At 43.0% G+C, this 14,466-nt stretch overlaps 1 protein-coding gene across 1 annotated transcript in view; it reads left to right on the forward strand.

The window, feature by feature from the left end:
* LOC135094609 (von Willebrand factor A domain-containing protein 5A-like) overlaps positions 1-14,466 on the forward strand; it is a 15,189-nt gene extending 723 nt beyond the window's left edge. The window contains exons 3-18 of the mRNA XM_063994852.1: positions 199-323; positions 863-964; positions 1,298-1,409; positions 2,047-2,175; positions 2,892-3,055; positions 3,235-3,448; positions 3,701-3,827; positions 4,064-4,208; positions 4,662-4,856; positions 5,237-5,401; positions 5,950-6,097; positions 6,538-6,672; positions 11,248-11,332; positions 11,943-12,098; positions 13,224-13,368; positions 13,712-14,466. Coding sequence (XP_063850922.1) covers positions 199-323; positions 863-964; positions 1,298-1,409; positions 2,047-2,175; positions 2,892-3,055; positions 3,235-3,448; positions 3,701-3,827; positions 4,064-4,208; positions 4,662-4,856; positions 5,237-5,401; positions 5,950-6,097; positions 6,538-6,672; positions 11,248-11,332; positions 11,943-12,098; positions 13,224-13,368; positions 13,712-13,885 — 2,321 coding nt within the window. The 3' untranslated portion in view covers positions 13,886-14,466. The remainder of the gene's footprint in view (positions 1-198; positions 324-862; positions 965-1,297; positions 1,410-2,046; positions 2,176-2,891; positions 3,056-3,234; positions 3,449-3,700; positions 3,828-4,063; positions 4,209-4,661; positions 4,857-5,236; positions 5,402-5,949; positions 6,098-6,537; positions 6,673-11,247; positions 11,333-11,942; positions 12,099-13,223; positions 13,369-13,711) is intronic.

Consider the following 14,466-nt stretch of genomic DNA (forward strand, 5'->3'; position numbering starts at 1 on the left):
TATTGTATTAATCCTGTATTTTCAAACTTTTTTTTGAGCCCTCACAAGGATTTTCAAAGATTTTCATGAGTGTAACGAGAGAGAGAGAGAGAGAGAGAGAGAGAGAGAGAGAGAGAGAGAGAGAGAGAGAGAGAGACTTTCCTGTAACGTTTTCTAATAGTGTGTGTGTGTGTGTGTGTGTGTGTGTGTGTGTTACAGACCAGAATGGAATGTGGTGTGTGGTGTCCCTAGAGTCCGTGTCTGCGGAAGTGACCATTCGTGGCTTCGTGGCCCAAGTGACCGCCAGCATGGTGTATCACAACACTGCCTCACACCCACTGCAGGTACTGTGTATGTTGTATTATTTGTTGCTATATGACGCTCTCTCTCTCTCTCTCTCTCTCTCTCTGGGAAAAGAAGTGAAGTGGTATTTAGATTATTACACACAATGGATGGAGAGGAGGAGGAAAAACAGGAGCAAATAAATAGGAAAAATCACGAAGAAAGTGGCGTTTCGTAACAAAGCGAAACTTCTTTCTCCTCTATTTCTTTATTTAATAATTTCTTTCATTAGCGCAATATTTGCATTCATTTTACTAGCGCAACGCTAATGCGAAGGGGGAGGAGGAGGCAAACCCTGAAAGAAGGAGGAATAATATGCGTTTCATAACTAAAACCTTTTCCTTCTTCGTCTCTTTCTTTAATAATTTCTTTCACTAACGCAGTAGGAGATAAGCATGAAAGAAAGAAAAAAAGTGGCGTGCATTTTCTCCCCTCCCCCCCTCCCTCTCTCTCTCTCTCTCTCTCTCTCTCTCTCTCTCTCTCTCTCTCTTTCTTTTATACTAAATTCTTTCCCCCTCTGCCTGGTGCCCCTCCCCTGTAGGTGCGAGCGGTGCTGCCCGTGGAGGAGGGCGCCGCCGTGTACCACTGCGAGGCACGGCTGGACGGCAGAACCATCGTGACTCACTGCATGGAGAAGAAAAAGGTATTTTTAATATTATTTACAATGCCTTATTTGTGTTTAGTATCAATATTTTAACTTGCCATCTTTTACTGCTTTGAACGTTTTGCAGCGGCGCCTTTGATGTGTTTGCGTGTATGTGTTATCTCCCCTTTTGTAACATTCAGATTTTTTTTTTTTTATCTCACTGAAGCCAAGTGTTTACCATTAGCATACAGTAGACTCGCAAGAAAATTATTAACCGAGTAGGTGCGTTTCCCACAGGGAAGGACTGTCAGTGTGGACCTGACAGCTTCCTGTACTAACTTTTATTTTCTTGCTATGAGCCGTACAGAGTGGTACCATTTCCTCACACAGGCGGAGAAGGTGTACAAGGAGGCTGTGGAAAAGGGGAAGACAGCTCTCATGACACGAGAAGACCCTGACTCAAGCGACATTCTCACTCTTAACCTCGGCAACTTCCCTGCAGGTTCGTGGTGGTGTGTGTTGGAGAGAGAGAGAGAGAGAGAGAGAGGTTAATATAATCAAAGGTAATTACGAAACTCCCGTACAAAAATATACATAAACATTCTAGGTTGTAGGTTAGTGCCATCCAAACTCATCGTCTACATAAATATCTTAAAACATTTCAGGTATAAGGAAAAAAAAAAAAAAAAAAAAAAAAAAAAATATATATATATATATATATATATATATATATATATATATATATATATATATATATATATATATATATATATATATATATATGTATATATATATATATATATATATATATATATATATATATATATATATATATATATATATATATATATGTATATATATATATATATATATATATATATATATATATATATATATATATATATATATATATATATATATATATATATATATATATATATATATATATATACGAGTATATATATATATATATATATATATATATATATATATATATATATATATATATATATATATATATATATATATATATATATATATATATATATATTGGAAAGGTTGTTGTCATTCACACGCTCTACTTCACCCTGCCTCACCCTACCTTACCTCATCTTTCCTCACCCCGGCTTGTGCTGCAGGGTCGAGGGCCGAGGTCACCCTGCGTCTGGTGATGGAACTGCGTGTGGAGACAGACGGCGCCATCAGCTTCGTCCTGCCGGCAGTGCTCAACCCGCGCTACACCCCGGCTGATCATCCTCGCAGGGAAGGTAGGTCAGCAGAGGTCACAGGTCGGATCAGCTCCAGGGAGTCTTTGGTGGGCTTAAAATGCACTTGAACACTTGTAGTTGTTAATTGTTATATTCCATTATGTGATAGTTTGAAGTTTGGAGAATACGCTGCAACACTTAAAATGCATTCACTTGTTATTTTTTCATGACCTAAAACATCAAAACACAAGTAATTGTTGTTTTTTTCATTACCAAAAACATCAAAACGTAATTGTTGTTTTTCCATTACATAAAACATTAAAGCACATGTAATTGTTCTTTTTCCATTACCTATAACATCAAAACACATGTAATTATTATTTTTCCATTACCTACAGCATCAAAACACATGTAATTATTCTTTTCTGTTACCTATAGCATCAAAACACACGTAATTGTTATATATTCTTTTTATCCCCATCTTTCTTGTAGATGCTTGTAAAGATTTTATTCATTGCATCTGGTGCTTTTAATTGTTTTGTATGCCAGTGAAGAGTTAAAAAATATGCATTAACACATTAAAACAAAAGTTTTGTTAAATTTAGATTCTTTAGACACCCACAATAGATTTTAAAATGCCTGAACACACACACACACACACACACACACACACACACACACACACACACACACACACAAGAGAAAAAAAATTCATTTCAGCCAACTCTAAAAATTTAGTTTTCTCCACCACCACCGCCACCACCACTACCGTCAAGACTGGAAATGGAACTGGAACTTGGGTGAGCGAGAGGTGCACGTGTCGCAGCCTTACTCCATGGAGGTGAAGGGGCAGGTGTGTGGCAGCCATCAGATAGCTCAGGTCATCTCCCACACTGACCCACTCAACGTGACCCTGGCTGATGATGCCATGTCTGCCCAGGTGTGTGTGTGTGTATGTTGCATCCCTGTATCCATAAACTTTCATATCTTTTTTCTTTCTCCTGCCTGTAAAAATAACATCACCTGTTCTAGCATTGCAGCATAACCTAACCTAACTCAACCTAACCTAACCCAACCAAACCTATTGCAGCCCAGCCTAACCTCTCATCCATGCTGCAGGTGAGCCAGGAAGGAGGGTTCAGCTGCGACCACGACTGGAGCATGCTGGTGTACTACAAGAACGCCTACCAGCCCCACCTGCTGCGGGAGACCGGCGAACGCTCCGCCACCGGGATCATGAGGGACGACCTGCTCATGCTGAACCTCTTCCCAGAGGTGCCGACCAACTCCTACTCCAGCAGGAACGAGATTATCTTTGTCATCGACCGCTCAGGTGAGGTGGAGGCAGGTGGGGTGGCAGGACTGAGGCAGGACTTAGGAACTGATGATTGGATGCCAGAAGGTTTATCAACGCAGGACTAAGCAGATTTGGCACCTCCAACAGCTTCTAAACAGGCTGTGAGGAAATTACTGGGGTTTCAAGGGTCCATCTTAGCAAGGTTGTACTGTACTTGTAATATTAATCCAACCTAATCTAACCACTGTAGTTGTATAATACTAATGTAACCTAACGTAACATCAACAGGAAGTATGAATGGGGACAAGATACAGAGTGCCCGAGCAACACTTCTTCTGTTCCTCAAGAGTTTGCCTCCGGGTTGCCTCTTCAACATTGTCAGCTTTGGCTCAACCTTCTCACTGCTCTTCCCGAAGTGAGTGGCTCAGAGGTTACGTTAGGTTAGAGATCATTTCTCCTCCTCCTCCTCTTCCTCCTCTTGTATTTGCCTTGGCTCATCTTTTTCATCTATATTGTGATTTACCTACATTCCTCCTCTTCCTCCTCCTCCTCCTTCTCCTCCTCCTGTACTACCTCTATCTTCATATATGCACTTAATTGGGGCAGGTTTGTGTGTGTGTGTGTGTAATCCCTGTGGTGTGACTGTTGCAGGGGGAGTTGTGCATACTCAGAGACAACGCTGCGTGAGGCGTGCCAGCTGCAGGCCGCAATGGACGCTGACATGGGGGGCACAGAGATCCTGGCGCCCTTCAAGGACATCTACAACAAGCCACCCATACCTGGCTACTCACGACAGGTGGGGAGGGCCAATGGATCTGCTTGTGGCTCTCTCTCTCTCTCTCTCTCTCTCTCTCTCTCTCTCTCTCTCTCTCTCTCTCTCTCTCTCTCTCTCTCTCTCTCTCTCTCTCTCTCTCTCTCTCTCTCTCTCTCTCTCTCTCTCTCTCTCTCTCTCTCTTACCCATGATGCTTTCTGTCTGCCTCAGTTAAACTCTAGGTCTGTGACTCACCTCAACTCCTGTCACAATCTCCTCATTTTGCCAGCCTTGGACAGAGAGGAGGTTGGGTCATATGAGGTCATACAGCTTCACCTGATCATAGACAGGAAGAATTGTGAGAGGTGAAGTCAGGTTAGGTTAGGCAGCCATATAACCTTGTCCTGGCCACCTGATGCTGCTTATCATGCATGGAGAGAGGATTGGGTGAGGTGAGGTGAGGCACAACTGAATCACAACTCTTTTCCTGCCCCAAGATCCTGCTCATCACGGACGGGGAGGTCACCAACGTGGATCAGGTGGTGCAGTTGGTGGGGCGCCACGCACACGAGACAAGGCTGTTCTCTGTGGGCATTGGGCATGGGGCATCCACTGCCCTGGTGCGTGGGGCAGCCAGGGCAGGGCGTGGGAGGTCAGAGATGGTTGTACAGCAAGGACTGCTGCAGCAAAAGGTGTGTGTGTGTGTGTGTGTGTGTGTGTGTGTGTGTGTGTGTGTGTGTGTGTGTGTGTGTGTGTGTGTGTGTGTGTGTGTGTGTGTGTGTGTGTTACATAGAGTTACATAGAAACACAGGCCACAACAGACCTTGCAGTTTTCATAAGGTGACCTGACCTAGGACTTTTAAGGTGATAGTAGAAGAGAAGGACAGCAGAGCAGAAGGCTGTTCTTACCTGATTGTTCTTACATAATTGTATTTTTGCAGGACTGAGTCAAGCTTGTAATGTGTGTGTGGGTGTGTGCGTGCATTAGCACTGTGGCAGTGTTTGAAGTGATGGGCCTGGTGGTGGAGAGAGGCAGTGTTGAGTCCCCTGTTGGCACAGTGTTGTGTTTCAGGTGATGGGCCTGGTGAGCTCCATGGTGCAAGAGAACATACAAGGGGTGACCGTGGCTTGTGAGGTAGAGCCAGCCTGCAGGGTGACACTGGTACCCAAGGTGCCGCCTGTCATCTTTGGTGGCCAGCACCTCATCTTGTATGCCAGGGTGCCCCCTGCCACACAGGTGAGTGGCCTGCCTTGGTTTGGCCTGGTTTGGCCATGCCTCACCTCACCTCACCTCACTTCATGTAGCATATCATAACCTTTTCTAGCATAACATAACATAACCTCACCTAGCATAAAGTGATAGAACCTAACCTAACCTAACCTCACCTAGCTTAACATAACATAACCTCACCTAGCATAACATGATATACATAACCTAACATAACCTCCCCTTACCTCCCCTCCCCTCCCCTCCCCTCCCCTCCCCTCACCTCACCTCGCCTCACCTCGCCTCGCCTCGCCTCACCTATTGGATGCAAGCACAGTCTTATCCAGTTTGTGATTTGACAGAGAAAATTAAAGTAAATTATCAAGAAATATATTGTTTTAAAACTATCCCTGTTACATTGTTAAGTGACACACACACACACACACACACACACACACACACACACACACACACACACACACACACACACACACACACACACACACACACACACACACACACACACACACACACACACACACACACATGACCACCTCCCCATCCCTGCCTCCCATCAGGTCAAGAAGATCACAGTGCGAGGTCAGCTTGGCACCAGTCCCATCACGATGGAGGAGAAACACTTCACTGTGGTGCATGACGAGGCCAAGTCGCTCCACAGGCTGGCGGCGCGCTCCCAGATCTTGCAGTGGCAGCTGGACGAGGAGGGTGAGGCACTGGCACTATGGCACGTGTTTTTATTGGCACTGATGCTACACTGTCTTTCCTTGTCTTGTGTCTCGCTGGGGACTCTACTCTGAAACACTTGCATGCCGCATCTCCACCAATATAAAAAGGTTCTAGTTGAAGTTGCACGGGTTTTTAAGGGTGTTTCTACAGTTGTGACAGATTAAGCAAGATTTCTACATTATTAATAGGAGAAATGCTCTTGAGAACCCAGCTAATCATCTCTGTTACCTTGGAAAACAGTTGTGGTGAGAGAGAGAGAGAGAGAGAGAGAGAGAGAGAGAGAGAGAGAGAGAGAGAGAGAGAGAGAGAGAGAGAGAGAGAGAGCAGAGCAGAGCAGAGCCTTTCAGAATGCAGGCGTCAGTCACAGTTGCAGTCACAGGTGCCCTTCCCTCCTCACCCCTATGATGATTGCTTTGCAGAGGGAGTGGCAGAGGACATGGTGGCTCTGAGTGTGGCGAGTGGTGTAGTATGTCGCCACACAGCTCTGGTGGGCGTGGACCAGGATTCGGGGAAGCCTGTGCCTGAATCACCTTGTCAGGACACTCCAATGTTAGGTAAGAAGAAGGGTTAGACTAGGTTAGGTGAGGTGGAGAGTTTGGTTAGGTGAGGTAATAAGAAGAGTTGGCTGATATTGAAGTAACATCTTCATCTGAGGGTTAGGTTAAGTTTAGGTTCACACAGTTCATTAATCTCACTGGCAATCCCTTCATTGTGTAGACTGTGAGTTGTAAAGACATTGTACTTTGCCCAGAAATAAACAGTATCTGGAAATGAGTAGGCTGTTTGGTGGTGTGTGTGGCAGGGAGACTATTGGTGGTTCAGCAAGGGTTCTGTCTTGTACCACAGTTTAATGAAAGCTGTGATGGTTTTCAAGAGTGTTCACCACTAGTACTGACTGGACAGAGGTGATGAGAAGGCTGAGGTGGTGTGTGGCAGGGTGGGCGGTTGACAGTTTCACAAGGATTGTGCACTTCAGCACAGTTTAGCAAAATCTGTCGGAATCTTCAAGAGTTTGTTCATTGATTTAGTGTTGACTGAACAAAGATTTTATACCTTTAACTTACTATCTCTTATGGAAGTTATTGGTGTTTCCATGTGTGATTTCATCATTATAGTTGTTGCTGGACAAGAATTATGTACCAGCAGTTAATAATAAAAAAAAAAAAAATCCATAAGATTGTGACTAATAATCTGTGTTGCCTGTAAAAAGTAGTGATGATGGGAGAAGAGAACACAAGAACACCAGGGTTGGTGCAGGAAGCCACTGGCATTACACCAGCCAGTCCCTGTTTGAAGCACACCTGCCTCTTTCCACTTTTTTTTTTTTAATGTAGGAGGGACACTGACCAAGGGCAACAAAAATCTGATAAAAAAAAAAAGCCCACTGAAATGCCGGTCCCATAAAAAGTGTCCAAAGTGGTAGTCAAAAATTGAAGGATAAGTGTCTTGAATCTTGAAACCTCCCTCTTGAAGGAATTCAAGTCATAGGAAGGTGGAAATATAGAAGCAGGCAGGGAGTTTCAGAGTTTACCAGAGAAAGGGATGAGTGATTGAGAATAATGGCTAACTCTTGTGTTAGAGAGGTGACAGAATAGGGGTGAGAGAAAGAAGAAAGTCTTGTGCAGCGAGGCCATGGGAGTAGGGGAGGCATGCAGTTAGCAAGATCAGAAGAGCAGTTAGCATGAAAATAGCGGTAGAATACAGCTAGAGATGCAACATTGCGGCAATGAGAGAGAGGCTGAAGACAGTCAGCTGAAGGGTTGGACGTCTATGAAAAGACGTGGAAAAGTGCAGGGTGGTATCATCAGCGTAGGAGTGGATAGGACAAGAAGTTTGGTTTAGAAGATCATTAATGAATAATAAGAAGAGAGTGGGTGACAGAACAGAGCCCTGAGGAACACCACTGTTAATAGATTTAGGAGAAGAATAGTGACCGTCTACCAAGGCAGCAATAGAACGGTCAGAAAGGAAACTTGAGATGAAGTTACAGAGAGAAGTATAGAAGCCGTAGGAGGGTAGTTTGGAAATCAAAGCTTTGTGTCAGACTCTATCAAAAGCTTTTGATATGTTCAAGGCAATAGCAAAAGTTTCACCAAAATCTCTAAAAGAGGATGACCAAGACTCAGTAAGGAAAGCCAGAAGATCACCAGTAGAGCGGCCTTGATGGAACCCATACTGGCGATCATATAGAAGGTTGTGAAGTGATAGATGTTTAAGAATCTTCCTGTTGAGGATAGATTCAAAAACTTTAGATAGGCAGGAAATTTAAGCAATAGGACGGTAGTTTGAGGAATTAGAACGGTCACCCTTTTTAGGAACAGGTTGAATGTAGGCAAACTTCCAGCAAGAAGGAAAGGTAGATGTTGACAGACAGAGCTGAAAGAGTTTGACTAGGCAAGGTGCAAGCACAGAGGAACAGTTTCGGAGAACAATAGGAGGAACCCCATCAGGTCCATAAGCCTTCCGAGGGTTTAGGCCAGCAAGGGCATGGAAAACATCATTGTGAAGAATTTTAATAGGTAGCATGAAGTAGTCAGAGGGTGGAGGAGAGGGAGGAACAAGCCCAGAATCATCCAAGGTAGAGTTTTTAGCAAAGGTTTGCGTGAAGAGTTCAGTTATAGAAATAGATGTGATAGCAGTGGTGCCATCTGGTTGAAATAAAGGAGGGAAAGAAGAAGAAGCAAAGTTATTGGAGATATTTTTGGCTAGATGCCAGAAGTCATGAGGGGAGTTAGATCTTGAAAGGTTTTGACTCTTTCTGTTAATGAAGGAGTTTTTGGCTAGTTGGAGAACAGATTTGGCATGGTTCCAGGCAGAAATATAAAGTGCATGAGATTCTGGTGATGGAAGGCTTAAGTACCTTTTGTGGGCCACCTCTCTATCATGTATAGCACAAGAACAAGCTGTGTTAAACCAAGGTTTAGAAGGTTTAGGTCAAGAAAAAGAGTGAGGAATGTACCCCTCCATGCCAGACATTATCACCTGTTATGCGTTCAGCACACAAAGATGGGTCTCTGACACGGAAGCAGTAGTCATTCCAAGGAAAATCAGCAAAATACCTCCTCGGGTCACCCAAACTAGCAGAGGCAAAACGCCAGAGGCACCTTCGCTTAGGGGTGATAGGACAAGATACCGAGATGAGATTGTGATCGGAGGAGCCCAACGGAGAAGAAAGGGTGACAGCATAAGCAGAAGGATTAGAGGTCAGGAAAAGGTCAAGAATGTTGGGTGTATCTCCAAGACGGTCAGGAATACGAGTAGGGTGTTGCACCAATTACTCTAGGTCATTGAGGATAGCAAAGTTGAAGGCTAGTTCACCAGGATGGTCAGTGAAGGGAGAGGAAAGCCAAAGCTGGTGGTGAACATTGAAGTCTCCAAGAATGGAGATCTCTGCAAAAGGGAAGAGAGTCAAAGAATTTCTTATAGTCAGAGGAGTTAGGTGAGAGGTATACAGCACACATAAATTTAGTTCGAGAGTGACTCTGCAGTTGTAGCCAGATGGTGGAAAACTCAGAAGATTCAAGAGCGTGGGCACAAGAGCAGGTTAAGTCATTGCGCACAAACACAACATCCAGCTTTGGATAAAAAATGAGGATAGAGAAAGTAGGAGGGAACAGAAAAGGGGCTACTGTCAGTTGCCTCAGACACCTGAGTTTCAGTGAGGAAAAGAAGATGAGGTTTAGAAGAGGAGAGGTGGTGTTCTACAGATTGAAAATTAGATCTTAGACCACGAATGTTGCAGAAGTTAATGAAGAAAAAGTTGAGGGGGTGTCAAGACACTTAGGGTTGTCGACAGAAAGGCAGTCTGACCTGGGGACATTTATGGTCCCCTCCCCAGATGGGGACTCTGATGCTGGTGTAGGAGTTGCCATAATAATTTTGAAATTTTTGAGTGAAGGGTGTGTGTGTTATTAGATGCTTGTAGTTTTGTGTGGAGGAAGAGAGTTGTCTTTAGAGGTCAGGCTGTGACTGCCCCCTTGTGTTGTGAGACACAAAGGGAAACGTTCAGTGAGGTCACAGCTGGGTTTAATGATAAGTTCACAGCACCCCCTGAACAGTGCTTTAGACCTCACTGGGAGTAATTATCGTTTTGGCAGGTGTCTACTGCCTCCTTCTGTCATCCCCATCCATACATTTGTCTAATCTTCTTTTAAAGTTCCCTAATGACTTGGTACTAACAACCTGATTCCTGATTCCATTCCATTCATCCATCACTGTATTTGAGAACCAATCTCTTCCTTTTTTTTTTTTTTTTTTTCTCTCTAAATCTAACTTTTCAAGTTTGAATCCATCTTTACCTGTCATCCCCATCCATAGGTTTGTCTGATCTTTTAAAGCTCCCTAATGACTCAACACTAATGACCTGATTGCTGAGTCCATTCCATTCACCCACCACTATTTGACACGAAACATTTAGAAGCAGTCTTCATCATGCATGCTATCACCAAGGCTGCTTTCATTTAAATCAATTATTTAAATCTAGTGATTTAAATTTATTTAAATTGTGATTTAAATAGAAATTAAACATACTGTATTCAAAATGATTTAAGTGTTATATCTAGAGTCAAATATCTAATAATTTAAATATATATATATATATATATATATATATATATATATATATATATATATATATATATATATATATATATATATATATATATATATATATATATATATTTGTTTGATTGCAATTCCTCTTGTGTTTCTTTGTATTTATGTAGTAGTTACTTTAATGTAACAGATCTGAGTAAAGTATTAGCCCTACTTATGATGTTTTGATGTAAAAAGTCATGTGAGGTAATGTATATTAAAGTATGGTTTCATTTAACATTGGCTGAGTTTTATACAAGAAAACTGCCTCATAACACAAACAAATAATCAGTGCAAACAAACAAGGACAAAAAAAAAAAATAAATAAATAAATAAATAAATTATAAATTAAATAAAAATTCTGATTTAAATAAAATAAATAGATTTTTTTATTTATCTGTTTTCAATCATGATTTTTCCATCCCCAGGTATCACTGTACTTTTATTTCTGTGCACAAGTCTCGTGTCTTGTTGCTCTTGTGCCACCAACACTGCAACACACTTATAATGTTTCTCTTTTCTCTCTCTCTTACAAGGTTACTTACCGATGGTATATGGTCCATCAGGAACACAGGATGCTAATTTTCTTGATTTAAGTCAAAATCTTTTCTCTGCTGTAGGGTAAGTACACATCACAATTTTTTTGCGGTCTTTCCTGTATCATTCCTCTCTCTCTCTCTCTCTCTCTCTCTCTCTCTCTCTCTCTCTCTCTCTCTCTCTCTCTCTCTCTCTCTCTCTCTCTCTCTCTCTCTCTCTCTCTCTCTCTCTCTCTCTCTCTCTCTCTCTCTCTCTCTCTCTCCCCCTCTGGTAAAGGTGAGCAAATGTGGTGGAGGGGTTTTTATTAATTTTTAATTCCATTTATTTATTTATTTATTTATTTATTTATTTATTTATTTATTTATTTATTTAATATTATTATTATTGTTATTATTATTATTATTATTATTATTATTATTATTATTATTATTATTGAGTGTGAATGATTGTGTGTGTGTGGTGGTTTGTTATGGCTGCCTGTGTGGAAGGGTTAGGTACATCACTTAGTGTCACCTAACCACACAGACACACCTCTGGCATGGCTTGTTGATGTGATTTACTCTTAGTTTGACTGTTACTTTAAGTGTGCGTGCAGCTTACGTAAGCGTTCAGGTAATGAAGCTGACGTGTGATCACCATTTGTTTGGCGCGTGGCACGAGGGGAGAGGTACTCACTGTGGCTTATTGCTTTCAGGGACTTAAGTTCACGGTCAAAATTAACCACCACATCCAGCTGGCAAACACTATTGGCCGTGAAAGCGTCTGCTCGAATCAACTTAAACAGAGAAGAACCGAAAGAACAGTGCATTTTATCACAAGACAGTGAATCATCAGATGAAGAGTTGTGTTCGTAAGTGTTAGTATGTATGTGAATGCAAATATCCAGTGTGTTGTCCAGAACAGTGTGAAATCTGTTGGTGGACAAGTGTCTGTATCCTTAAACACCATCTCGTTTGGTCCACTTTCAGTCAGCTTTAGTGGAAATTAAAGTTTGCATTTAGCTGCACATTGGGGCTCTTGCAGGACTCAGACAAACTTGTAATATGCTTTCTCTTCATACCAAAGTATAATTTACACACACACACACACACACACACACACAACACACACACACACACACACACACACACACACACACACACACACACACACACACACACACACACACACACACACACACACACACACACACACACACACACACATTCAAATGGTTAATGAGCACAGAATCATGACTTGCACTTAAGTGTAATGATATGGCCCAACACAACACTTACAGTGTGGGCACTAGACAAGCTGAGTACTTTTACATTCCAGGTATACAAGACCAGTGTTGATCCCATTGCCTCAACTCAACACACACACACACACACACACACACACACACACACACACACACACACACACACACACACACACACACACACACACACACACACACACACACACACACACACACACACACACACACACACACACACACACACACACCAGTTCCTGAGGTGATGCATGCCACTGGTCAGTTGCATGTGGAAAACTGCATATTCCTGTTTCCTCTTTTCTTGTGGTGTTTGTCGGTGTGGCTCTCCAGTGTTGGGTTTCCTTACATATCTTACACACATCTTCTGCCACTGCCTTATATGACTTTGCAAATCATTTGTTCACCACAGTCACCTAACCACCCTCTGCTACCCTGCCTCCTCCACTACATTTTTGATGTCTGGTTTTCTTGCCTCACTTTTTTCCTTTCCTTTCCTTTCCTTGATGTTTGTGTTTGGTTTTTTGGATGCAGAACACTGATGTCTGGTTTCCTATCCTTGCTTATTTTCCTTTCCTTTCCTTTCCTTTCCTTGATTTTTTATGTTAGTTGCCACAGCTGCATCCTCTGTGATCAAGCCTGGTGTGCCTCACCATTTAGACACCTCTGATAACAATGGAGTGAGGAGTTGTGTCTTAACCTAACTCACTTCACCAGCAAAGTTGAGGACGACTCTCAGCCTCCTTTGGATCTCATGGCGGTGGTGAGTCTGCAACAGTTTGATGGGTCGTGGGGGTTGAAGGATGCATCGCACCTCACCGCCGTGCCTTTTGATGTGCTCTCTGCTGCCAATCCCGCTAAGGTATGTGTTTGTAGAGCTGTAGTGCTTGTGGAGTTCGTTGGTCTGCTCCTGTCTCCTTGTCTCTATCTATCCATCTGTCTGTCCACCTGTTTGGCAGCCCCTGTCTCCTCTTCTGCCATTTAAAGGCCTGCATTGAGAGTGGTAGATAAATGCAATGGACTCAGTAATCAGGTTGTTCATGCTGAGTCATTAGGCAGCTTTAGAGGAAGGTTAGAGAACTGTATGGGTGGGGATGACAAGTGGAAGTAATCGGTATGTGTCATGTGGGGATTGCCACAGCTAAGCCTGATGGTTTGTGGGGGTGGGGGGGGATGATACTCCTCACAGTGGTGCTTTCCTGCAGGGTGAGGCAGCCTGGGCCACAGCGCTGGTGCTAGCGTTGCTGGAGATGAAGTTTGGTGAGCAGAGGGAGGAGTGGGAGCTGCTGGCCACCAAGGGGCATGCCTTCCTGGCTGGGTGTGGAGAGCAGCCTGAGGAACTGTTGGTCAGGGCTCGACTCACACTGGAGTCCCAGTGACTCCCCACGGACACAAGGCAGCAGTGGTGGGTGCAACGTGCAGACTTCCCTGCAGGTCTGGCTGGCAGCCACTGCAGAGAGCCGTAGTCAGAAACACTCCTTTCTCACCTCGACTATTTTCCAAGGCCACAGAGATGATTAACTGCAGCTTCAAGAATGTTTCTCCTGTTCATAATGTAGAAATGTTAATCTGCTACTCCCAACTGTAGGAGCACCCATAAAAGCCTGCAACATTTCAACTAGAGCCCTTTGAAAGTAGTGGAGGTGCAGCATGGAAGTGTTTGAGAATATGGTCCTGAGAGCCATGGTGGAGCTGTGTGGTGGTGGTGGTGGTGGTGGTGGTGGGTCGAGTGGTTCCCTCATTGCCACAGGGGTGTCAAGCCACACTTCTTGAAATGTCATGATTTTTCTTGCCACTCAACTTTCATATTTTGTTTTAAATTTAGGTATAGTTTTTACACACACACCACTATTTATGATTTCTTTATTTTATTTTTATGATTTTTATGCATTTCACTTATCTATTGCTGCATTGGGAAAATTTTATTTCTGCACATCATTATATGTGTGTGTGTGTGTGT

The sequence above is a fragment of the Scylla paramamosain genome, chromosome 46 (genome assembly GCF_035594125.1).
Source record: "Scylla paramamosain isolate STU-SP2022 chromosome 46, ASM3559412v1, whole genome shotgun sequence".
Lineage (NCBI taxonomy): Eukaryota > Metazoa > Arthropoda > Malacostraca > Decapoda > Portunidae > Scylla > Scylla paramamosain.